This window comes from Vidua chalybeata, chromosome 3, assembly GCF_026979565.1.
Source record: "Vidua chalybeata isolate OUT-0048 chromosome 3, bVidCha1 merged haplotype, whole genome shotgun sequence".
NCBI classification, from domain to species: domain Eukaryota; kingdom Metazoa; phylum Chordata; class Aves; order Passeriformes; family Viduidae; genus Vidua; species Vidua chalybeata.
The window spans coordinates 112,131,082-112,158,106 of record NC_071532.1 but is presented as its reverse complement, the minus strand read 5'-3'; the positions used below and the strand labels follow the sequence as shown (position 1 = coordinate 112,158,106).

The window sequence follows — 27,025 nt, the reverse complement described above, 5'->3', positions numbered from 1 at the left end:
CAGGAAATTCTTCCCAGGATATATTCCCAAAAAATATTCCCAGGATATATTCCCAAAAAATATTCCCAGGAAATATTCCCAAAAAACATTCCCAGGAAATTCTTCCCAGGGAAATATTCCCAGAAAAGATTCCCAAAAATATTCCCAAAAAACATTCCCAGGAAATTCTTCCCAGGAAATATTCCCCAAAAATATTCCCCAAAAATATTCCCAAAAAATATTCCCAGGAAATCCTTCCCAGGGAAATATTCCCAAAAAATATTCCCAAAAAAACTTCCCAAAAAACATTCCCAGGAAATTCTTCCCAGGGAAATATTCCCAGAAAAGATTCCCAAAAATATTCCCAAAAAACATTCCCAGGAAATTCTTCCCAGGAAATATTCCCCAAAAATATTCCCAGAAAATATTCCCAAAAAACATTCCCAGGAAATTCTTCCCAGGGAATATTCCCCAAAAATATTCCCAAAAAAATATTCCCAAAAAACATTCCCAGGAAATTCTTCCCAGGGAATATTCCCCAAAAATATTCCCAGGAAATATTCCCAAAAAACATTCCCAGGAATTATTCCCAAGAGATATTCCCAAGAATTCTTCAAGAAAATTATTCCTTAAAAAAATTCCCAGGATAAATTCCCTGAAAATATTCCCAGGAAATATTCACAGAAAATATTCCTAAAAAATATTCCCAGACATTATTCCCAGAAAATATTCCTGGGAAATTATTCCCCAAAAATATTCCCAGAAAATATTCCAGGAATTATTCCCAGAAAAGATTCCCAGAAAATTATTCCCCAAAGATATTCCTAAAAAATATTCCCGGGAAATATTCCCAGGACAGGAAAAAGTCCTTGAAAATACTCCCAGGAAATTCTTCCTAAAAAATATTCCCAGAAAAGATTCCCAGTAATTATTCTCAAGAATTATTCCCAAAAATTATTCCCAAAAATTATCCCCAGAAAATATTCCCAGGAAAAATTCCCAGAAAAAATTCAAGGAAATATTCCCAGGAAGAATTCCCAGGAAATATTCTCAGAAAAAATTCCCAGGAAATATTCCCAGAAAAAAATTCCCAGGAATTATTCCCAGAAAATATTCCCAGGAAATATTCCCAAAGGAATATTCCCAAATAGAGATTCCCAGAAATTATTCCCAGAAAATTGTCCCAGAAAATATTCAAGGAAATATTCCCATAAAATATTCCCATAAAAAATTCCCAGGAATTATTCCCAGGAAATATTCCCAGGAAATATTCCCAAATAGAGATTCCCAGAAATTATTCCCAGAAAATTGTCCCAGTAAATATTCAAGGAAATATTCCTAAAAAATATTCCCATAAAAAATCCCCAGGAATTATTCCCAGAAAAGATTCCCAGGAAATATTCCCTAAAAAATATTCCCAAAAAATATTCCCAGGATAAATTCCCAAGAGGTTATTACAGGAAATTATTCCCCAAAAATATTCCCATAAAATATTCCCAAAAAATTATTCCCAATAAATTATTCCCAGGAAATATTCCCCAAAAATATTCCCCAGAATTATTCAAGGAAATTATTCCTAGAAAATATTCCCAAAAAATTATCCCCAAAAAATATTCCCAGGATAAATTCCTTGAAAATATTCCCAGGAAATTATTCCTAAAAAATATTCCCAGAAAATATTCCCAGGAAATATTCCCAGAAAAGATTCCCAGGAAATATTCCCAGGAAATATTCCCAAAAAATATTCCTAGAAAAAATTCCCAGGAAATATTCCCAGGAAAAATTCCTGGGAATTATTCAAATAAATTATTCCCAAAAAATATTCCCAGGAAATTCTTCCCAGGAATTATTCCCAAAACATATTCCCAAAAATTATCCCCAGAAAATATTCCCAGGAAATTCTTCCCAGAAATTATTCCCAGGAATTAGTCCCAGAAATTATTCCCAGGAATTAGTCCCAGGAAATATTCCCAGGAAAAATTCCCAGGAAAAATTTCAGGGAATTATTCAAGGAAATTATTCCTGAAAAATATTCCCAGGAAATTCTTCCCAGAAAATATTCCCAGAAAAAAATTCCCAGGATAAATTCCCAGAAAATATTCCCAGAAAATATTCCCAGGAAATATTCCCAAGGAAATATTCCCAAATAAAGATTCCCAGAAATTATTCCCAGAAAATTGTCCCAGAAAATATTCAAGGAAATATTCCTAAAAAATATTCCCTGAAAAAATTCCCAGGAATTATTCCCAGAAAAGATTCCCAGGAAATATTCCCTAAAAAATATTCCCAAAAAATATTCCCAAGAAAAATTCCCAGGAAATATTCCCAGGAAAAATTCCTGGGAATTATTCAAGGAAATTATTCCCAAAAAATATTCCCAGGAATTCTTCCCAGAAATTATTCCTAAAAAATATTCCCAGAAAATATTCCCAGAAATTATTCCCAATAATTATCCCCAAAAAATATTCCCAGGAAATATTCCCAGAAATTATTCCCAGGAATTATTCCCAGGAATTAGTCCCAGGAAATATTCCCAAAAAATATTCCCAGGAAAAATTTCTGGGAATTATTCAAGGAAATTATTCCTGAAAAATATTCCCAGGAAATTCTTCCCAGAAAATATTCCCAGAAAAAAATTCCCAGAAATTATTCCCAGGAATTATTCCCAGACATTATTCCCAGAAAATATTCCTGGGAAATTATTCCCAAAAAATATTCCCAGGAAAAATTCCCAGGAAATATTCCCAGGAAAAATTCCTGGGAATTATTCAAGGAAATTATTCCCAGAAAATATTCCCAGAATTTTTTTCCCAGGAATTATTCCCAAAAAATATTCCTGGGAACTATTCAAGGAACTAATTCCTTAAAAAAAGTCCCAGGAAATTATTCCCAAAAAAGATTCCTAGGAAAAATTCCCAGAAAAAATTCCCCGAAAAAAAATCTCAGAAAATATTCCCAGGAAATTATTCCCAGAAAATATTCCCAGGAAATTATTCCTAAAAAATATTCCCAGGAATTAGTCCCAGGATAAATTCCCAGAAAATATTCGAGGAAATATTCCTTAAAAATATTCCCAGAAAATATTCCCAAAAATTATTCCCAGAAAAGATTCCCAAGAATTATTCCAATAAATTATTCCCAGAAAATATTCCTAAAAAATATTCCCAGAAAAAATTCCCAGGTAATATTCCAGGCAATATTCCCAAAAAATATTCCCAGGAAAAAATTCACCGGAAATATTCCCAGGAATTATTCAACGAAATTATTCCCAAAAAATATTCCCAGGAAATTTTCCCAGGAATTATTCACGGAAATTATTCCCAAAAAATATTCCCAGGAATTATTCCCAGAAAATATTCCCACAAAAAAAACTTGCGGAAAATATTCCCAGAAAAAAATCCCAGGAAAAATTCCCAGAAAAAAAAAAATTGCAGAAAAGATTCCCAGCAAATATTCCCAAAAAATATTCCCAGAAAAAATTCCCAGAAAATATTCAAGGAAATATTCCCAGGAAAAATTCCCAGAAAATATTCCTAAAAAATATTCCCAGAAATATTCCCAGTAATTATTCCCAAAAAATATTCCCAGAAAAAATTCCCAGAAAGTATTCGAGGAAATATTCCTAAAAATATTCCCAGAAAATATTCCCAAAAAATATTCCCAGGAAATATTCCCAGAAAAAAATTCCTAAGAAATATTCTCAGGAATATGGGAAAAAATGGGGAAAAGACGGGAAAAATCCAGGGAAAAAATGGGAAAAATCTGGAGAAAATACTGGGGGAAAATGGGAAAAATCTGGGGAAAATACTGGAAAAATATTGGGAAAATTTGGGAAAAAATATTGGGAAAAATGGGAAAAATCTGGGGAAAATCTGGGACAAAAATGGGAAAAATCTGGGAAAAATCCAGGGAAAAAATGGGAAAAATCTGGGGAAAATATGGGGGAAATTTTGGAAAAAATATGGGGAAAAATGGGAAAAATCTGGGGAAAATACTGGAAAAATCTGGGGGAAATTTGGGAAAAAATATTGGGAAAAATGGGAAAAATCTGGGGAAAATCTGGGAAAAAGACGGGAAAAATCAGGAAAAATCTGGGGGAAATCTGGGGAAAATCTGGGACAAAAATGGGAAAAATCTGGGGAAAATCCAGGGAAAATATGGGAAAAATCTGGGGAAAATATGGGGGAAAATATGGGGGAAAATGGGAAAAATCTGGGGAAAATCCAGGGAAAATCTGGGGAAAATATGGGGGAAATTTGGGAAAAATATTGGGAAAAATGGGAAAAATCTGGGAAAAATCTGGGGAAAATATGGGAAAAATATGGGGAAAATATGGGGGAAATTTGGGAAAAAATATTGGGAAAAATGGGATAAAAATGGTGAAAATCTGGGGAAAATAAAGGGAAAATATGGGAAAAATATGAGGAAAAAATGGGAAAAACACAGGAAAAATTGGGGAAAATTTGGGAAAAATCTGGGAAAAATATGTGGAAAATATGGGAAAAAATGGGGAAAATCCGGGGGAAAAATGGGAACAATCTGAGGAAAATATGGGGAAAAATGGGAAAAATATGGGAAAATTTGGGAAAAAAATCTGGGGGAAATGGGAAAAATCTGGGACAAAAATGGCAAAAATCTGGGAAAAATGGGGGAAAATATGGGGGGAAAAGGGGGAAAAAATGGGAAAAATCAGGAAAAATGTGGGAAAAATAAGGGAAAAATCGGGGGAAAAAATGGGAAAAATATAGGAAAATCTGGGAAAAATCTGGGAAAAAATCTGGGAAAAATCTGGGAAAAAAATCCAGGAAAAAATCTGGGAAAAATCAGGGAAAATACAGGAAAAAATAGGAAAAATCTGGGAAAAAATTGGGAAAAATCTGGGAAAAAATCTGGGAAAATACAGGAAAAAAGGGGAAAAATCTGGGAAAAATCCAAGGAAAAATCTGGGGAAAATCTGGGAAAAACCCAGGAAAAGCTGGGAAATTTTCTGGGAAAAATCTGGGGAAAAATCTGGGAAAATAGAGGAGAAAATCTGGGAAAAGTCCAGGAAAAATCTGGGAAGAATCTGGGAAAATAGAGGAAAAAATAGGAAAAATCTGGGAAAAAAATTGGGAAAAATCTGAGGAAAAACCCAGGAAAAATCTGGGAAAAATCTGGGAAAAATCCGGGAAAAATCCGGGAAAAATTTGGGAAAAACCCAGGAAAATCTGGGAAAAATCTGGGAAAAATCCAAGGGAAAATCCGGGGAAAATCTGGGAAAAATCTGGGGAAAAGCTGGGAAAAATCTGGGAAAAAATCTGGGAAAAATTTGGGAAAAACCCAGGAAAATCTGGGAAAAATCTGGGAAAAATCCAAGGGAAAATCCGGGGAAAATCTGGGAAAAATCTGGGAAAAAATCTGGGAAAAATTTGGGAAAATACAGGAAAATCGGGGAAAAATCTGGGGAAAATCTGGGAAAAACCCAGGAAAATCTGGGAAATTTTCTGGGAAAAATCTGGGGAAATAGAGGAGAAAATCTGGGAAAAATCTGGGAAAAATCCAAGGAAAATACGGGATAAAAATGGGACAATCTGGGGGAAATCTGGAACAGAAATGGGAAAAATCTAAGGAAAATCTTGGAAAAATCTGGGAAAAATATTGGAAAAATTTGGGAAGAATACAGAAAAACAGGAGAAAATTGGGGAAAATCTGGGAAAAAAATCTGGGAAAAATTTGGGAAAAAGCCAAGGAATAAACTGGGAAAAATCTGGGAAAAACCCAGAAAAATCTGGGAAAAATCTGGGAAGAATCTGGGGAAAAACCTGGGAAAAATACAGGAAAAATTAGGAAAAATCTGGGGAAAACCCAGGAAAATATGGGAAAAAAATCTGGGAAGAATCTGGGAAAATACAGGAAAAAATAGGAAAAATCTGGGAAAAAAATTGGGAAAAATCTGAGGAAAAACCCAGGAAAAATCTGGGAAAAATCTGGGAAAAATCTGGGAAAAAATCTGGGAAAAATTTGGGAAAAACCCAGGAAAATCTGGGAAAAATCTGGGAAAAATCCAAGGGAAAATCTGGGAAAAATCTGGGAAAAATCTGGAGAAAATCTGGGAAAAACCCAGGAAAATCTGGGAAATTTTCTGGGAAAAATCTGGGAAAATAGAGGAGAAAATCTGGGAAAAATCTGGGAAAAATCCAAGGAAAATACGGGATAAAAATGGGACAATCTGGGGGAAATCTGGAACAGAAATGGGAAAAATCTAAGGAAAATCTTGGAAAAATCTGGGAAAAATATTGGAAAAATTTGGGAAGAATACAGAAAAACAGGAGAAAATTGGGGAGAATCTGGGAAAAAAATCTGGGAAAAATTTGGGAAAAAGCCAAGGAATAAACTGGGAAGAAATCTGGGAAAAACCCAGAAAAATCTGGGAAAAATCCGAGGAAAAATCTGGGAAAAATCCGGGGAAAACCCAAAGAACTCCGAGGATCCGGCGGAAAAATTCCCATTGTGACCCCAAAAATCCTTCGGGAATTTGGGATGAAATCCTTGGATCAGGAAAAAACCTCGGAAGGAAATTTGGGATTGGGTGGGGGGGGGGAAATCCTTTTGGGAAAGGAGGAGGGGAAAAAAGAATCCCGGAATGGTTCGGGATGGGATCCGTGGAATTTTGGGAATTCTTTGGGAATTTTAGGACTCCACTTCCCTTTTCCATCCCCAAATTCCATAAAAATCCCTCGGGATGGATCCGGAGCATCCTGGATCCCAAAATCCTGGAATGGTTTGGGATGGGATCCGGGATTTTCCTTTCCCACATTCCCAAATTCCCGCAGGATTTTCCCTGGATCCTTTCCCACATTCCCGGGATTTTCTCCTCACATTCCCAAAATCCTTTCCTCAAATTCCCAAATTCCTGCAGGATTTTCCCTCCGTCTTTTCCCACCTGTTCCCAAAATCCTTTCCCACTTTTCCTCCCGAAATCCTCCAGGATTTCCCCTGGATCTTTTCCCACATTCCCTGGATTTTTTCCTCACATTCCCAAAATCCTTTTCCCATTTTTCCTGCCTCCCCAACCCTTTCCCTCCATCATTTCCCACTTTTTTCCATCCATTCCCACATTCCCAAAGTCCTTTTCCCAAATTCCCAAAATCCTTTCCTCAAATTCCCAAATTCCTGCAGGATTTTCCCTCCATCTTTTCCCACCTGTTCCCAAAATCCTTTCCCACTTTTCCTCCCGAAATCCTCCAGGATTTCCCCTGGATCTTTTCCCACATTCCTGGGATTTTTTCCTCACATTCCCAAAATCCTTTCCCATTTTTCCTGCCTCTCCCAACCCTTTCCCTCCAACATTCCCAACTTTTTTCCATCCATTCCCACCTTCCCCAAATCCTTTCCCACATCCCCAAAATCCTCCAGGATTTCCCCTGGATCCTTTCCCACAATCCCAAAATCCTTTTCCCATTTTTCCTGCCTCCCCAACCCTTTCCCTCCATCATTCCCACTTTTTTCCTTCCCTTCCCACATTCCCAAAATCATTTCTCACCTTCCCAAAATCCTTTCCCACATTCCCAAAATCCTTTTCCCATTTTTCCTGCATTTTCCAACCCTTTCCCTCCAACATTCCCACTTTTTTCCATCCCTTCCCACATTCCCAAAATCCTTTCCCACATTCCCAAAATCCTTTCCCCAAATTCCCAAATTCCTGCAGGATTTTTCCTCTGTCCTTTCCCACCTGTTCCCAAAATCCTTTCCCACTTTTCCTCCCAAAATCCCCCAGGATTTCCCCTGGATCCTTTCCCCCATTCCCAAAATCCTTTCCCACATTCCCAAATTCCTTTCCCCAAATTCCCAAATACCTTTCCCCAAATTCCCAAATTCCTGCAGGATTTTTCCTCTGTCCTTTCCCACCTGTTCCCGAAATCCTTTCCCACTTTTCCTCCCTAAATCCTCCAGGATTTCCCCTGGATCCTTTCCCACATTCCCTGGATTTTTTCCTCACATTCCTCTAATCCTTTCCCACATTCCCAAAATCCCCCAGGATTTCCCCTGGATCCTTTCCCCCATTCCCAAAATCCTTTCCCCCATTCCCTTCATTTCCCCCCCCCCATTCCCAAAATCCTTTCCCCCATTCCCTGCATTTCTCCCCAAATTCCCAAACCCCTTTTCCCATTTCTCCTGCCTCTCCCACCCCTTTCCCTCCGCCATTCCCGGCCTCATTCCCCACTCTCCCCCCATCCCTTCCCCGGGGACGGCCGTTGGGAATTTTCCCCTCGGAGCGGGGCCGAGCCCGGCGGGAGAAGGACGCGGCGTTCCCGGATTTCTCCGGCCGGCGGCGGGGAATTGACCTTGGCCCGGGAGCGGCTTCGCATTCCCGGGATTTCAATCGGCGGCAAAGCCGAGCCGGAGCCTTTGAGGGATAATTGCGGATCCGCGGGAAGCGAGCGAGGCACGGAGGGAGGGAGGGAGGGAGGGAGCGGCCCCGGAGCCCTTGGAGCGGCCTTGGCCTCGGCCGAACTCTCCTGGGATGATCCCAGGGATTCGCTGGGAATTTCAGCCCGGCCGGAATTTCATCCCCAAATCCCCATTTCTCAGGGAATTTTGTCCATTCCCAGCTCAGGATTGGATCCATCCCCACCCCCACTCCTCTCTGGGAAGGAATTTCGGAAATTCCCTGGGAATTTGGGACTCCACTTTTCTCTTCCATCCCCAAATCCCATAAAAATCCCTCGGGATGGATCCTGAGCCTCCTGGATCCCAGAATCCCGGAATGGTTTGGGATGGGATCTGGGATTTTCCAGCCTTTCCTTGGATGCTCCCAGGGATTCTCTGGGAATTCCAGCCCAGACGGGATTTCATCCCCAAATCCCCATTTCTCAGGGAATTTTGTCCATTCCCAGCTCAGGATTGGATCCATCCCCACCCCCACTCCTCTCTGGGAAGGAATTTCAGGAATTCCCTGGGAATTTGGGGCTCCCTTCCTTTTTCCATCCCCAAATCCCATAAAAATCCCTCGGGATGGATCCTTGATCCCAGAATCCCGGAATGGTTTGGGATGGGATCCATGGATTTTCCAGCCTTTCCTTGGATGCTCCCAGGGATTCTCTGGGAATTTCAGCCCAGACAGGATTTAATTCCCAAATCCCCATTTCTCAGGGAATTTTGTCCATTCCCAGCCTGGGGTTGGAGCCATTCCCATCCCTGACTCCTCTCTAGGATGGCATTTCAGGAATTCCCAAGGAATTTGGGGCTCCCTTCCTTTTTCCATCCCCAAATCCCATAAAAATCCCTCGGGATGGATCCTTGATCCCAGAATCCCGGAATGGTTTGGGATGGGATCTGGGATTTTCCAGCCTTTCCTTGGATGCTCCCAGGGATTCTCTGGGAATTCCAGCCCAGACGGGATTTCATCCCCAAATCCCCATTTCTCAGGGAATTTTGTCCATTCCCAGCTCAGGATTGGATCCATCCCCACCCCCACTCCTCTCTGGGAAGGAATTTCAGGAATTCCCTGGGAATTTGGGGCTCCCTTCCTTTTTCCATCCCCAAATCCCATAAAAATCCCTCGGGATGGATCCTTGATCCCAGAATCCCGGAATGGTTTGGGATGGGATCCATGGATTTTCCAGCCTTTCCTTGGATGCTCCCAGGGATTCTCTGGGAATTTCAGCCCGGCCGGGATTTCATTCCCAAATCCCCATTTCTCAGGGAATTTTGTCCATTCCCAGCCTGGGGTTGGATTCATCCCCACCCCCACTCCTCTCCTGGAAGGAATTTCAGGAATTCCCTGGGAATTGGGGAACTTTGGGGAATTTTGCTGCCTGGAATGGGACGTGGGAGGTCGGTCATGGAATTCTGGAATCCTGGAATGGTTTGGGAAGGGATTCGTGGAGATTCGATCCCATCCTGTTGTGATCCCAAGAATTCCCGGGATCCTGGGACGATCCCAAATGTCCCCGGGGTGGGAATGGGATGGGATTGGAGATCCATGGATCCCATCCCAAACCATTCTGGGATTCTGGGATCCAGGAGGCTCAGGATCCATCCCGAGGGATTTTTATGGGATTCAGGGATGGAAAAGGGAAGTGGAGTCCTAAAATCTCAGGGAATTCCTAAAAATTTATCCGGAAGAGGAGTGGGGATGGGGATGGATCCAATCCTGAGCTGGGAATGGACAAAATTCCCTGAGAAATGGGGATTTGGGAATGAAATCCTGTCCGGGCTGGAATTCCCAGAGAATCCCTGGGAGCTTCCAAGGAAAGGCTGGAAAATCCCAGATCCCATCCCAAACCATTCCGGGATTCTGGGATCAAGGATCCATCCCGAGGGATTTTTATGGGATTTGGGGATGGAAAAAGGAAGGGAGCCCCAAATTCCTTGGGAATTCCTGAAATGCCATCCTAGAGAGGAGTCAGGGATGGGAATGGATCCAACCCCAGGCTGGGAATGGAGAAAATTCCCTGAGAAATGGGGATTTGGGGATGAAATTCCGGCCGGGCTGAAATTCCCAGCGAATCCCTGGGATCATCCCAGGAGAGTTCGGCCGAGGCCAAAGCCGCTCCAAGGGCTCCGGGGCCGCTCCCTCCCTCCCTCCCTCCCTCCCTCCCTCCGTGCCTCGCTCGCTTCCCGCGGATCCGCAATTATCCCTCAAAGGCTCCGGCTCGGCTTTGCCGCCGATTGAAATCCCGGGAATGCGAAGCCGCTCCCGGGCCAAGGTCAATTCCCCGCCGCCGGCCGGAGAAATCCGGGAACGCCGCGTCCTTCTCCCGCCGGGCTCGGCCCCGCTCCGAGGGGAAAATTCCCAACGGCCGTCCCCGGGGAAGGGATGGGGGGAGAGTGGGGAATGAGGCCGGGAATGGCGGAGGGAAAGGGGTGGGAGAGGCAGGAAAAATGGGAAAAGGGTTTTGGGAATGGGGGGGAAAATGAAGGGAATGGGGGAAAGGATTTTGGGAATGGGGGAAAGGATCCAGGGGAAATCCTGGAGGATTTTGGGAATGTGGGAAAGGATTAGAGGAATGTGAGGAAAAAATCCAGGGAATGTGGGAAAGGATCCAGGGGAAATCGTGGAGGATTTTGGGAATGTGGGAAAGGATTTTGGGAAGGTGGGAAAGTATGGAAAAAAGTGGGAATGTTGGAGGGAAAGGGTTGGGAGAGGCAGGAAAAATGGCAAAGGATCCAGGGAATGTGAGGAAAAAATCCAGGGAACGTGGGAAAGGATCCAGGGAAAGTCCTGGAGGATTTAGGGAGGAAAAGTGGGAAAGGATTTCGGGAACAGGTGGGAAAAGATGGATGGAAAATCCTGCAGGAATTTGGGAATTTGGGGAAAGGATTTTGGGAATGTGGGAAAAGGATTTTGGGAATGTGGGAAGGGATGGAAAAAAGTGGGAATGTTGGAGGGAAAGGGTTGGAAAATGCAAGAAAAATGGGAAAAGGATCCAGGGAATGTGGGAAAGGATCCAGGGGAAATCCGGGAGGATTTTGGGAATGTGGGAAAGGATTTTGGGAACAGGTGGGAAAGGATCCTGGGAATTCCCAGCAGGAATTTCAGGAATTTTTCCCCCATTCCTGAGGAAATTCCTGAGGAATATCCGGGAATTTTTCCCTCATTCCCAAGGAAACTCGGAGCAAGAGTTGTCAGAGTTTTTCCCCCATTCCTGAGGAAATTCCTGAGAAAATTCCAGGAATTTTTCCCCCATTCCCTCAGAAATTCCCAGCAGGAATTCCAGGAATTTTTCCCTCATTCCCAAGGAATTTCAGAGCAAGAATTGTCAGAGTTTTTTCCTGATTCCTGAGGAAATTCCTGAGAAAATTAAAGGAATTTTTCCTCATTCACTCAGAAATTCCCAGCAGGAATTCCAGGAATTTTTCCCTCATTCCCTCAGAAATTCCCAGCAGGAATTCCAGGAATTTTTCTCCCATTCCCAAGGAAATTCTGAGTGGGAATTCCAGGAATTTTCCCCTCATTCCTGAGGAAATTCTCAGAGCTTTTTCCTGATTCCTGAGGAACTTCCTGAGGAAATTTTCCCCCATTCCCAAGGAAATTCTGAGTGGGAATTCCAGGAATTTTTCCCTCCTTCCCAAGGAAATTCCCAGCGGGAATTCCAGGAATTTTTCCCCAATTCCTGAGGAAATTCCCAAGGAAATTCCTGAGGAAATTCCTGAGGAAATTCTGGGAAATTCTCCCCCATTCCCAAGGAAATGTTGAGTGGGAACTCCAAGAATCTTTTCCTCATTCTCAAGGAAATTCCGGGAAATTTTCCCCCATTCCCAAGGAAATTTTGGGTGGCAATTCCCGGATTTTTTTTTTCCCTGATTCCTGAGGAACTTCCTGAGGAAATTTTTCCTCATTCCCAAGGAATTTCAGAACAAGAATTATCAGAGATTTTTCCTGATTCCTGAGGAAATTCCTGAGAAAATTCCAGGAATTTTTCCACATTCCCAAGGAAATTCCTGAGAAAATTCCAGAAATTTTTCCCTCATTCCCAAGGAAATTCCCAGCAGGAATTCCAGGAATTTTTCCCCAATTCCTGAGGAAATTCCCAGCAGGAATTCCAGGAATTTTTCCCCAATTCCTGAGGAAATTCCCAAGGAAATTCCTGAGGAAATTCCTGAGGAAATTCTGGGAAATTCTCCCCCATTCCCAAGGAAATGTTGAGTGGGAACTCCAAGAATCTTTTCCTCATTCTCAAGGAAATTCCGGGAAATTTTCCCCCATTCCCAAGGAAATTTTGGGTGGCAATTCCCGGATTTTTTTTTTTCCCTGATTCCTGAGGAACTTCCTGAGGAAATTCCCCAGAAAATTCTGGGTTTTTTATTCCCCCATTCCCAAGAAAATCCCAACAAAATCCCGACATTCCCGTACCTGGGTGAGGGTGGAGGGGAAGGTGACCTGGCACAGGCGGAATTCTGGGAATTCTCCCCCATTCCCAAGAAAATTCCAAGAATTTTTCCCTTCCTTCCCAAGGAAATTTCCAGCAGGAATTCCAGGAATTTTTCCCCCATTCCTGAGGAAATTCCTGAGAAAATTCCAGGAATTTTTCCCTCATTCCTGAGGAAATTCCCAGCAGGAATTCCTGGAATTTTTCCCTCATTCCCAAGGACATTCAGAGCAAGAATTATCAGAGATTTTTTCCTGATTCCTGAGGAAATTCCTGAGAAAATTCCACCAATTTTCCCCCATTCCCGAGGAAATTCCTGACAAAATTCCCCAGAAAATTCCAGGAATTTTTCCACATTCCCTCAGAAATTCCCAGCAGGAATTCCAGGAATTTTCCCCTCATTCCTGAGGAAATTCTCAGAGCTTTTTCCTGATTCCTGAGGAACTTCCTGAGAAAATTCCGCCAATTTTCCCCCATTCCCGAGGAAATTCCTGACAAAATTCCCCAGAAAATTCCAGGAATTTTTCCCTCATTCCCAAGGAAATTCCCAGCAGGAATTCCAGGAATTTTCCCCTCATTCCTGAGGAAATTCTCAGAGGTTTTTTTCCTGATTCCTGAGGAACTTCCTGAGGAAATTTTCCCCCATTCCCAAGGAAATTCTGAGTGGGAATTCCAGGAATTTTTCCCCCATTCCCTCAGAAATTCCCAGCAGGAATTCCAGGAATTTTTCCCCAATTCCTGAGGAAATTCCCAAGGAAATTCCTGAGGAAATTCCTGAGGAAATTCTGGGAAATTCTCCCCCATTCCCAAGGAAATGTTGAGTGGGAACTCCAAGAATCTTTTCCTCATTCTCAAGGAAATTCCGGGAAATTTTCCCCCATTCCCAAGGAAATTTTGGGTGGCAATTCCCGGATTTTTTTTTTTCCCTGATTCCTGAGGAACTTCCTGAGGAAATTCCCCAGAAAATTCCGGGTTTTTTATTCCCCCATTCCCAAGAAAATCCCAACACAAAATCCTGACATTCCCGTACCTGGGTGAGGGTGGAGGGGAAGGTGACATGGCACAGGCGGAATTCTGGGAATTCTCCCCCATTCCCAAGAAAATTCCAAGAATTTTTCTCTTCCTTCCCAAGGAAATTCTGGGCAGGAATCTCAGGAATTTTCCCCCCTTACCAAGGGAATTCTGAGCCAGAATTCCAGGAATTTTTCCCTCATTCCTGAGGAAATTCCCAGCAGGAATTCCTGGAATTTTTCCCTAATTCCCAAGGAAATTCCCAGCAGGAATTCCAGGAATTTTTCCCTCATTCCCAAGGAATTTCAGAGCAATAATTGTCAGAGTTTTTTCCCGATTCCTGAGGAAATTCCTGAGAAAATTCCGCCAATTTTCCCCCATTCCCGAGGAAATTCCTGACAAAATTCCCCAGAAAATTCCAGGAATTTTCCCTCATTCCCTCAGAAATTCCCAGCGGGAATTCCAGGAATTTTCCCCTCATTCCTGAGGAAATTCTCAGAGTTTTTTTTCCTGATTCCTGAGGAACTTCCTGAGGAAATTTTCCCCCATTCCCAAGGAAATTTCAGGTGGCAATTCCCGGATATTTTTTTCTTTTCCCTGATTCCTGAGGAAATTCCCGGTTTTTTTTTTTTCCCGATCCAAGGCGTACCTGGCTGAGGGTGGAGGGGAAGGTGACCTGGCGCAGCCGGAAGCTCGGCACGCACTGGAAGGTGACGCTGAGGACGACGCCGAGCGCGCCCAGGTGCAGCCGCGCCGCCCGGAACAGCTCGGCACCGATGGCGGCGTCGGGATCGGCGCCGGGATCGGCGCCGGGATCGGCACCGGGATCGGCGCCGGGATCGGCACCGGGATCGGCACCGGCCGAGCACTGCAGCACCTGCCCCGAGGCCAGCAGCAGCGACAGCGCCACCACCTGGGGACAACAGGGAATGCATTTTTGGGGTTTTTTGGGGATTTTGGGGATTTTAGGGGATTGTTTTTTGAGGATTTTTTTTGGATTTTTGGGGATTTGTTGAGGATTTTTTCGGGATTTTTTGAGGATTATTTGGGGATTTTTGGGGGATTTTTTTGAGCATTTTTGTGGATTTTCGGGTGGATTTTTAGGGGATTTTTTGGGGAATTTTTGGGGAATTTTTGGGGGTTTTTTGGAGATTTTTTGGGGATTTTAGCAGATTTGTGGGAGGACTCTTTGGGGATTTTTGGGAGGTTTTTGGGGTTTTTTCAGGGATTTTTCGGGATTTTGGAGGGATTTTTTTGGGTTTTCATGGGGCTTTTTGGCATTTTTTGGAGGATTTTTTGGAGGATTTTGGTGTATTTTGGGGATTTTTTGGGAGCCCGGAACAGCTCGGCACTGATGTCGGCGTCGGGATCGGCGCCGGGATCGGCTCTGGGATCGGCTCCGGGATCGGCGCCGGCCGAGCACTGCAGCACCTGCCCCGAGGCCAGCAGCAGCGACAGCGCCACCACCTGGGGACACACGGGGAATGCATTTTTGAGGTTTTTTGGGGATTTTTTTTTGAGGATTTTTTTGGGATTTTTGGGGATTTGTTGAGGATTTTTTGGGGATTTTTTGAGGATTATTTGGGGATTTTTGGGGGATTTTTAGGGCATTTTTGTGGAATTTCGGGTGGATTTTTAGGGGATTTTTTGGGGGATTTTTGGGGGGATTTTTGGGGGATTTTTGGGGGATTTATCGGATTTGTGGGAGGATTCTTTGGGGATTTTTTTTGGAGGATTTTTGGTGTATTTTGGGGAGTTTTTGGGAGCCCAGGTGCAGCCGCGCCGCCCGGAACAGCTCGGCACCGGCGACGTCGGAATCGGCGCCGGGATCGGCGCCGGCCGAGCACTGCAGCACCTGCCCCGAGGCCAGCGGCAGCGACAGCGCCACCACCTGGGGACAACAGGAATTGCGCCTCTCAGGGGGGGAAAGTTTGGGGATTTTTTGGAGGATTTTTGGGGATTTTTTGAGGATTATTTGGGGATTTTTTGGGGGATTCTTTGGGATTTTTTAGGGGATTCTTTGAGGATTTTTTGGCGTTTTTTTTGGAGGATTTTAGCGGATTTTTGGGAGGACTCTTTGGGGATTTTTGGGAGGTTTTTGGGGTTTTTTCAGGGATTTTTCGGGATTTTGGAGGGATTTTTTTGGGTTTTCATGGGGCTTTTTGGCATTTTTTGGAGGATTTTTTGGAGGATTTTGGTGTATTTTGGGGATTTTTTGGGAGCCCGGAACAGCTCGGCACCGATGTCGGCGTCGGGATCGGCGCCGGGATCGGCTCTGGGATCGGCTCCGGGATCGGCGCCGGCCGAGCACTGCAGCACCTGCCCCGAGGCCAGCAGCAGCGACAGCGCCACCACCTGGGGACAACAGGGAATGCATTTTTGGGGTTTTTTGGGGGGATTTTGGGGATTTTAGGGGATTGTTTTTTGAGGATTTTTTTTGGATTTTTGGGGATTTGTTGAGGATTTTTTCGGGATTTTTTGAGGATTATTTGGGGATTTTTGGGGGATTTTTTGAGCATTTTTGTGGAATTTCGGGTGGATTTTTAGGGGATTTTTTGGGGGATTTTTGGGGGATTTTTTTGGGGTTTTTTGAGGATTTCTTTGGGGATTTTAGCGGATTTGTGGGAGGATTCTTTGGGGATTTTTTGGAGGATTTTTGGTGTATTTTGGGGATTTTTTGGGAGCCCAGGTGCAGCCGCGCTGCCTGGAACAGCTCGGCACCGACGACGTCGGAATCGGCGCCGGGATTGGCACCGGGATCGGCGCCGGCCGAGCACTGCAGCACCTGCCCCGAGGCCAGCAGCAGCGACAGCGCCACCACCTGGGGACACACGGGGAATGCATCTTTGGGGTTTTTTGGGGGATTTTTGGGTTTTTTTTGTGGGATTTTTGGGATTTTTCCGAATTTGTTGGGTTTTTGGGGAGATTTTTGGGCTTTTTGGGGGATTTTTTTGGGATTTTTCGGAATTTTGGGGTTTTTTTGGGGGGCATTTTTTGGTTTACTGGGGGATTTTTAGAGGATTTTGGTGGATTTTTTGGGGATTTTGGGGGTTTTTTTGAATTTTTGGGGATTTTTTGGAGGATTTTTTTAGTGGAATCCTTGGGCATTTTTTGGGGATTTTTGGGGATTTTTTTTGTATTTTTTCGAGGATTTTTGGTCTATTTTGGGGGATTTTTTTGGGGGATTTTTTTGGGGGGATTTGGGGTTTTTGGGGGATTTTTGGGGGATTTTTTGGATTTTTTTTGTGATTTTTGGGGACTTTTTGAGGGATTTTTGGGGGATTTTTTTGGGATTTTTGGGGATTTTTTTGTGGAGTATTTGGGGATCTTTTGGGGATTTTTTGGGATTTTTGGGGGGATTTTTCCGAATTTTTGGGGTTTTTTGGGGGGGATTTTTGGGGTTTATTGGGGGATTTTTAGATGATTTTTGTGGATTTTTTGAGGATTTTGGGTTTTCTTTGGGTTTTTTGGGGGGATTTGGGGATTTTTTGGGATAATTTTTGGGGGGATTTTGGGGTTTTTTGGGTGATTTTTGGGGGGATTTTGGGGTTTTTTGGGTGATTTTTTGGGGGGGATTTTGGGGTTTTTTGGGATGATTTTTTGGGGATTTTGGGGATATTTGGATGATTTCTTGGGGGGATTTTGGGGTTTTTTGGATGATTTTTTGGGGGGATTTTGGGGGTTTTTGGTGATTTTTTGGGTGATTTTTGGACGATTTTGCGGTTTTTTGGGGATTTTTTGGGGGATTTTGGGTTTTTTTTTGGGGTTTTGGGGGGATTTTGGGTTTTTTGGGTGATTTTTTTGAGGATTTTGGGTTTTTTAGGGGATTTTTGGGGGGATTTTGGGTTTTTATGGTGATTTTTTGGAGGATTTTGGGGTTTTTTGGGTGATTTTTTGGGGGCATTTTGGGGGTTTTTGGGTGATTTTTTGGGGGATTTTGGGTTTTTTGGGTGATTTTTGGGGGATTTTGGGTTTTTTGGGATGATTTTTTGGGGCATTTTGGGGTTTTTTGGATGATTTTTTGGGGTGGTTTTGGGTTTTTTGGGATGATTTTTTTGGGAGGATTTTGGGAGTTTTTGGTGATTTTTTGGAGGATTTTGGGGTTTTTTTGGGTGATTTTTTGGGGGATTTTGGGTTTTTTTGGGTGATTTTTTGGGGGGATTTGAGGTTTTTTTGGTGATTTTTTGGGGGGATTTTGGGGTTTTTTTGGATGATTTTTTGGGGTCTTTGTGGGTGATTTTTGGGGGGATTTTGGGGTTTTTGGGGGTGATTTTTTTGGAGGGATTTTGGGGGATTTTTTGGGGGATTTTGGGGGTTTTTTGGGTGATTTTTTTGGAGGGATTTTGGCTGATTTTTTGGGGGATTTGGGGTTTTTTTGGGTGATTTTTTAGGTGATTTTTTGGGGGATTTTGGGGTTTTTTTGGGTGATTTTTTTGGAGGGATTTTGGCTGATTTTTTGGGTGATTTTGGGGTTTTTTGGGTGATTTTTGGGGGGATTTTGGGTTTTTTTGGGTGATTTTTTAGGTGATTTTTTGGGGGATTTTGGTGTATTTTGCGTGATTTTTTCGTGGATTTCTGGGTTTTTAAGGGATTTTTGGGGGGGATTTGGGGGTTTTTTTGGGTGATTTTTTGGGGGGGATGATTTCTGGGTGGATTCCCGGGATCCCGGGCGGGGATCCCACCTGCGTGGGCAGGATTCCGTGCTGGATCCCGGTGTTGTGGGTCCCGGTGCCGATGACTCCGGCCGCCGTCACCTCGGACACGGCTCCTAAGCTGGGAACGGGAAAGGTCGGGATGAGAATTCCCGGCCGTGGATCCGGCCAGGATCCCTTCCCGATCCTGATCCCGCCGGGATCCGTTCCTGATCCCGATCCTGCCGGCATCCATTCCTGGTCCTGATCCCACTCGCATCCATTCCTGATCCCACTGCGATCCATTCCTGATCCCACCGGGATCCATTCCTGGTCCTGATCCCACTCGGATCCATTCCTGATCCCACTGCGATCCATTCCTGATCCCACCGGGATCCATTCCTGGTCCTGATCCCACTCGGATCCGTTCCTGATCCCACTGGGATCCATTCCTGGTCCTGACCCCACTCGGATCCATTCCTGATCCCACTGGGATCCATTCCTGATCCCACCTGGATCCATTCCTGGTCCTGATCCCACTCGCATCCATTCCTGATCCCACCTGGATCCATTCCTGGTCCTGATCCCACTCGGATCCGTTCCTGATCCCACTGGGATCCATTCCTGATCCCACCTGGATCCATTCCTTGTCCTGACCCCCCTGGGATCCATTCCCAGCTCCATTCCCGATCCCACCTGGATCCATTCCTGATCCCACCGGGATCCATTCCTGGTCCTGATCCCACTCGGATCCGTTCCTGATCCCACTGGGATCCATTCCTGATCCCACCTGGATCCACTCCTGGTCCCAATCCCACCTGGATCCATTCCTGATCCCACCTGGGTCCATTCCCAATCCCACTGGGATCCATTCCTGGTCCTGATCCCACCTGGATCCGTTCCCAGATCCATTCCTGATCCCACTGGGATCCATTCCTGATCCCGGTCCCACCAGGATCCATTCCTGATCCCACCGGGATCCATTCCTGATCCCACCTGGATCTGTTCCCAGATCAATTCCCGATCCCACCTGGATCCATTCCTGATCCTGGTCCCACCTGGATCCATTCCTGATCCCACTGGGATCCATTCCTGATCCCACCTGGATCCATTCCTGATCCCACCTGGATCCATTCCTCATCCCACCGGGATCCATTCCCGGATCCATCCCCATCGCACTCCCATCCCAATCCCAATCCCCACCCCAATCCTGACCCCAAATCCCAATCCCAATCCCCATTGTAATCCCGATCCCAATCCCAATCCCAAATCCCAAATCCCAAATCCCAATCCCAATCCCCATTGTAATCCCGATCCCAATCCCAATCCCAATCCCGATCCCAATCCCAAATCCCAAATCCCAAATCCCAATCCCAAATCCCAAATCCCGCTCACTTGGCCAGGGCCATGCCGTGTTTATCCAGCTCCCAATCCCAAATCCCAATCCCAATCCCAAATCCCAAATCCCAATCCCAAATCCCAATCCCAATCCCAATCCCAAATCCCGCTCACTTGGCCAGGGCCATGCCGTGTTTATCCAGCTCCCAATCCCAATCCCAAATCCCAAATCCCAATCCCAATCCCAATCCCAATCCCAATCCCAAATCCCAATCCCAATCCCAATCCCAATCCCAAATCCCGCTCACTTGGCCAGGGCCATGCCGTGTTTATCCAGCTCCAAATCCCAAATCCCAATCCCAAATCCCAAATCCCAATCCCAAATCCCAAATCCCAAATCCCAAATCCCAAATCCCAATCTCAAATCCCAAATCCCAAATCCCAAATCCCAAATCCCAAATCCCAATCTCAAATCCCAAATCCCAAATCCCAAATCCCAAATCCCGCTCACTTGGCCAGGGCCATGCCGTGTTTATCCAGCTCCCAATCCCGATCCCAATCCCAATCCCAATCCCAAATCCCAATCCCAATCCCAATCCCAAATCCCAATCCCAATCCCAATCCCAATCCCGATCCCAAATCCCAATCCCAATCCCAATCCCAATCCCAATCCCGCTCACTTGGCCAGGGCCATGCCGTGTTTATCCAGCTCCCAATCCCAAATCCCAATCCCAATCCCAAATCCCAAATCCCAATCCCAATCCCAATCCCAAATCCCAATCCCAATCCCAATCCCAATCCCAATCCCGCTCACTTGGCCAGGGCCATGCCGTGTTTATCCAGCTCCCAATCCCAAATCCCAATCCCAATCCCAAATCCCAATCCCAATCCCAAATCCCAATCCCAAATCCCAATCCCAAATCCCGCTCACTTGGCCAGGGCCATGCCGTGTTTATCCAGCTCCCAATCCCGATCCCAATCCCAAATCCCAATCCCAATCCCGATCCCAATCCCAAATCCCAATCCCAATCCCAATCCCAATCCCAAATCCCAAATCCCAAATCCCAAATCCCAATCCCAAATCCCAATCCCAATCCCAAATCCCAATCCCAAATCCCGCTCACTTGGCCAGGGCCATGCCGTGTTTATCCAGCTCCCAAATCCCAATCCCAATCCCGATCCCAATCCCAAATCCCAATCCCAAATCCCAAATCCCAAATCCCGCTCACTTGGCCAGGGCCATGCCGTGTTTATCCAGCTCCCAATCCCAATCCCAATCCCAATCCCAATCCCAATCCCGATCCCAAATCCCGATCCCAATCCCAATCCCGCTCACTTGGCCAGGGCCATGCCGTGTTTATCCAGCTCCCAATCCCAAATCCCAATCCCAATCCCAATCCCAAATCCCGATCCCAATCCCAATCCCAATCCCAATCCCGATCCCAAATCCCGATCCCAATCCCAATCCCGATCCCAAATCCCGATCCCAAATCCCGATCCCAATCCCAATCCCGATCCCAAATCCCGATCCCAATCCCAATCCCAATCCCAAATCCCGATCCCAATCCCAATCCCGCTCACTTGGCCAGGGCCATGCCGTGTTTATCCAGCTCCCGGTGCAGCTCCGAGAGGAGAATTCCTCCTTCCACCTTCACCTGCAGCTTCTCCTTGTCCACCTGCGCCAAATCCCAGCACCGGAATTTGGGAATTTGGGGGATTTGGGGATTTTCTGGGAATTTTTGGGGATTTTTTGGGGATTTTTTGGCTTTTTTTTGGGCGGGGGGGTTGGGATTTTTTAGGGATTTTTTTGGAGATTTTTTCCCACTTTCACCTGCAGCTTCTCCTTGTCCACCTGCGCCAACGCCCAGCGCCGGATTTTGGGAAATTTTTGGGAATTTTTGGGAATTTTTGGGTTTTTTTTGGGATTTTTGGGGGGATTTTTGGGATTTTTTTTGGTTTTTTTGGAGTTTTTTTTCGGATTTTTTGGGGGATTTTTGGGTTTTTTTCCCAAAAATATGCCCAATTTTCTGGGCATATTTTGGTGATTTTTTGGGGGACTTTTTGTTGATTTTTTGTGAATTTTTGGAATTTTTCGGGTTTTTTTGGGGGGATTTTTGGTGATTTTTGGGGGATTTTGTTTTTATTTTCTGGTGAATTTTTGGTGATTTTTTGGGTGAGTTTTTGGGATTTTTGGGGGGTTTTTTGGGGATTTTTGGGGATTTTTTGGGATTTTTTGGGATTTATTGGTATTTTTGGGGGGATTTTTGAGGGATTTTTTTTGATTTTTGGCGATTTTGCTGATTTTTTTTCCCCAGTGATTCTGGGGGTTTCTTTTTGATTTTTGCTGATTTTTTTCAAGAAATTCTTTGGAATTTCTGGGAATTTTTTTTTTTTAATTTTTGAGAATTTTTTTTGGCCTTTTTAGAGGATTTTTTTGAGATTTTTTGGGCGCTTTTTTACCAATTCCTTCCTTTTTTTTTTTGATTTTTCCCGGTTTTTTTTCCGGGAATTTTTTTTTTTTCCAGAATATTCCGGCTCTGACCTCCAGGATCCGGTTCATTTTTCCCATGTGGATCATGAAGCCGTCGGAGCAGGCGATGTCCGAGGGGGAGTGGCCGCCCCCGACCACCTTCACGCGCTTCCCCTGCTGCCGCGCCAGCGCCAGGATCTGCCGGGAAAACGCCGGAAAGGTCCGGAAAAAGGGCCCAAAAAAAAGGATCCCAAAACATCCGGAATGTCCCAAAAAACCGATCCCAAAACATTGGGAATGTCCCAAAAAAAAGTCCGAAAATATTGGGATTATCCCCCAAAAAACGGCCCCAAAATATCGGGAATGTCCCAAAAAAATGGTCCTAAAATATTGGGAATGTTCCGGAAAAACGATCCAAAATAATTGGGAATGTTCCAGAAAAATGTCCCAAAAAAAGGATCCCAAATCATCGGGAATGTCCCAAAAAAACCAATCCTAAAATATCAGGATTATCCCCAAAAAAGGGTCCTAAAATATCGGGAATGTCCCAAAAAAATGGTCCTAAAATATTGGGAATGTTCCGGAAAAACGATCCAAAATAATTGGGAATGTTCCAGAAAAATGTCCCAAAAAAAGGATCCCAAATCATCGGGAATGTCCCAAAAAAACCAATCCTAAAATATCAGGATTATCCCCAAAAAAGGGTCCTAAAATATCGGGAATGTCCCCAAAAAAAGGGTCCTAAAATATCGGGAATGTTCCGGAAAAACTATCCAAAATAATTGGGAATGTTCCAGAAAAATGTCCCAAAAAAAGGATCCCAAAGCATCGGGAATGTCCCAAAAAAAGGGTCCTAAAATATCAGGAATGTCCCAAAAAAAGGGTCCTAAAATATCGGGATTATCCCCAAAAAAGGGTCCTAAAGTACCGGGAATGTTCCAGAAAAACGATCCTAAAATATTGGGAATGTTCCTGAAAAATGTCCCAAAAAAAGGATCCCAAAACATCGGGAATGTCCCAAAAAAATGGTCCTAAAATATCAGGAATGTCCCAAAAATAAAGGATCCTAAAATATCGGGAATGTCCCAAAAAAAACCAATCCTAAAATATTGGGATTATCCCCAAAAAAGGGTCCTAAAATATTGGGAATGTCCCAAAAAAAGGGTCCTAAAATATCGGGAATGTTCCGGAAAAATTATCCAAAATAATTGGGAATGTTCCAGAAAAATGTCCCAAAAAAAGGTTCCCAAAGCATCGGGAATGTCCCAAAAAAAAGGGTCCTAAAATATTGGGATTATCCCCAAAAAAAGGGTCCTAAAATATCGGGAATGTTCCAAAAAAAAAGATCCTCAAATATCTGGAAGGTCCCAAAAAACCGATCCTAAAATATCAGGAAAGTCCCAAAAAAAACAATCCTAAAATATCGGGAATGTCCCCAAAAAAAGGGTCCTAAAATATCGGGAATGTCCCCAAAAAAAGGGTCCTAAAATATCGGGAATGTTCCGGAAAAACAATCCTAAAATATTGGGAATGTTCCGGGAAAACGATCCTAAAATATTGGGAATGTTCTGGAAAAATGTCCCAAAAAAGGGTCCTAAAATATCGGGAATGTCCCAAAAAAACCAATCCTAAAATATCAGGATTATCCCCAAAAAAGGGTCCTAAAATATTGGGAATGTCCCAAAAAAATGGTCCTAAAATATCGGGAATGTCCCCAAAAAAAGGGTCCTAAAATATCGGGAATGTTCCGGAAAAACTATCCAAAATAATTGGGAATGTTCCAGAAAAATGTCCCAAAAAAAGGATCCCAAAACATCGGGAATGTCCCAAAAAAAGGGTCCTAAAATATTGGGATTATCCCCAAAAAAGGGTCCTAAAATATTGGGAATGTCCCCAAAAAAATTGTCCTAAAATATTGGGAATGGTCCCGAAAAAGGGTCCTAAAATATTGGGAATGTTCTGGAAAAATGTCCCAAAAAAAGGATCCCAAAGCATCGGGAATGTCCCCAAAAAAACGGTCTTAAAATATTGGGATTATCCCCAAAAAAGGGTCTCCTAAAATATCGGGAATGTTCCGGAAACAAAGTCACAAAACATCGGGAATGTCCCAAAAAAGGGTCCTAAAATATCGGGATTATCCCCAAAAAAGGGTCCTAAAGTACCGGGAATGTTCCGGAAAAACGATCCTAAAATATTGGGAATGTTCCTGAAAAATGTCCCAAAAAAAGGATCCCAAAACATCGGGAATGTCCCAAAAAAATGGTCCTAAAATATCAGGAATGTCCCAAAAATAAAGGATCCTAAAATATCGGGAATGTCCCAAAAAAAACCAATCCTAAAATATTGGGATTATCCCCAAAAAAGGGTCCTAAAATATTGGGAATGTCCCAGAAAAAAGGATCCTAAAATATCGGGAATGTCCCCAAAAAACGGTCCTAAAATATCGGGAACGTCCCCAAAAAAAGGATCCTAAAATATGGGGATTATCGCCAAAAAATCGGTCCTAAAATATTGGGAATGGTCCCGAAAAATGGCCTTAAAATATTGGGAATGTTCTGGAAAAATGTCCCAAAAAAAGGATCCCAAATCATCGGGAATGTCCCAAAAAAAATGGTCCTAAAATATCGGGAATGTCCCAAAAAAAATGGTCCTAAAATATTGGGAATGTCCCAAAAAAACAATCCTAAAATTTAGGGAATGTTCTGGAAAAATGTCCCAAAAAAAGGGTCCTAAAATATCGGGAATGTCCCAAAAAAACCAATCCTAAAATATCGGGATTATCCCCAAACAAGGGTCCTAAAATATTGGGAATGTTCTGGAAAAATGTCCCAAAAAAAGATCCCAAAACATCCGGAATGTCCCAAAATCCGAACCTAAAATATCGGGAATGTCCCAAAAAAAGGGTCCTAAAATATCAGGAATATCCCAAAAAAACGATCCTAAAATATCGGGAATGTCCCAAAAAAAAAGGGTCCTAAAATATCGGGAATATCCCAAAAAAATGATCCTAAAATTGGGATTATCCCAAAAAAAACGATCCTAAAATGGGGAATGTCCAAAAAAACGATCCTAAAATATCAGGAATGTCCCAAAAAAACGATCCTAAAATGGGGAATGTCTAAAAAAACGATCCTAAAATGGGGAATGTCCCAAAAAAACGATCCTAAAATGGGGAATGTCCAAAAAAACAATCCTAAAATGGGGAATGTCCCAAAAAAACGATCCTAAAATATCGGGAATGTCCCAAAAAAACGATCCTAAAATGGGGAATGTCCCAAAAAATCGATCCTAAAATTGGGATTATCCCAAAAAACCGATCCTAAAATCGGGATTATCCCAAAAAACCGATCCTAAAATGGGGAATGTCCAAAAAAAACGATCCTAAAATCGGGATTATCCCAAAAAACCGATCCTAAAATCGGGATTATCCCAAAAAAAACAATCCTAAAATGGGGAATGTCCAAAAAACCGATCCTAAAATATCGGGAATGTCCCAAAAACCGATCCTAAAATGGGGAATGTCCAAAAAACCGATCCTAAAATTGGGATTATCCCCAAAAAAACGATCCTAAAATGGGGAATGTCCAAAAAACCGATCCTGAAATATCGGGAATGTCCCAAAAAAACGATCCTAAAATTGGGATTATCCCAAAAAAAACGATCCTAAAATCGGGATTATCCCAAAAAAAACGATCCTAAAATGGGGAATGTCCAAAAAACCGATCCTAAAATCGGGATTATCCCAAAAAACCAATCCTAAAATCGGGATTATCCCAAAAAACCGACCCCAAACCCTCAGGAAGGTCCCGGAATCGCCCCCAGGGTCTCGGAATTCCGGCTTTTCCTGGGAATTCCGGCTTTTCCTGTGGGAATTCCATCTTTTCCCGCAGGAATTCCGTCTTTTCCTGTGGGAATTCCGGCTTTTCCCGTGGGAATTCCGGCTTTTCCCGTGGGAATTCCGGCTTTTCCCGTGGGAATTCTGGCTTTTCCTGCAGGAATTCTGGCTTTTTCCACGGGAATTCCGGCTTTTCCCGCAGGAATTCCGGCTTTTCCCATGGGAATTCCGGCTTTTCCCATGGGAATTCCGGCTTTTCCCGCAGGAATTCCAGCTTTTCCTGCAGGAATTCTGGCTTTTTCCACGGGAATTCTGGCTTTTCCCGTGGGAATTCCGGTTTTTCCCATGGAAATTCCGGCTTCTCCCGTGATAATTCCGGTTTTTCCCATGGGAATTCCATCTTTTCCCTTTGGAATTCCATCTTTCCCCATTGGAATTCCATCTCTTCCCGCGATAATTCCAGTTTTTCCCCCAATAATTCCAGTTTTTCCTGGGATAATCCCATTTTCTCCCCCAATAATTCCAGTTTTTCCTGGGATAATCCCGGTTTTCCCATGGGAACTCCATCTTTTCCCGTGGAATTCCGTTTTTCCCCCCCAATAATTCCAGTTTTTCCCGGGATAATCCCGTTTTTTCCCCCAATAATTCCAGTTTTTCCCACAATAATCCCATTTTTCCCCAATAATTCCAGTTTTTCCCAGGATAATCCCATTTTTCCCCCAATAATTCCAGTTTTTCCCAGGATAATCCCGGTTTTTCCCCCAATAATTCCATTTTTTCCCGCGATAATCCCGGTTTTTGCCCCAACAATCCCGTTTTTTCCCGGTGCAATCCCGGCTTTTTCCCGGTGGAATTCGGGCTTTTCCCGGGATAATCCTGGTTTTTCCCCCAATAATTCCAGTTTTTC

At 43.7% G+C, this 27,025-nt stretch overlaps 1 protein-coding gene across 1 annotated transcript in view; it reads right to left on the bottom strand.

Annotated features, from left to right (window-relative positions):
• CHRNA2 (cholinergic receptor nicotinic alpha 2 subunit) overlaps positions 1-27,025 on the bottom strand; it is a 69,789-nt gene that overhangs the window by 36,851 nt on the left and 5,913 nt on the right. Inside the window, exons 2-6 of the mRNA XM_053937549.1 lie at positions 22,356-22,481; positions 21,395-21,489; positions 18,527-18,617; positions 16,597-16,665; positions 14,494-14,610 (exon numbers count right to left, since the gene is read on the bottom strand). Of these exons, the coding sequence (XP_053793524.1) occupies positions 14,494-14,610; positions 16,597-16,665; positions 18,527-18,617; positions 21,395-21,489; positions 22,356-22,481 (498 nt within the window). The remainder of the gene's footprint in view (positions 1-14,493; positions 14,611-16,596; positions 16,666-18,526; positions 18,618-21,394; positions 21,490-22,355; positions 22,482-27,025) is intronic.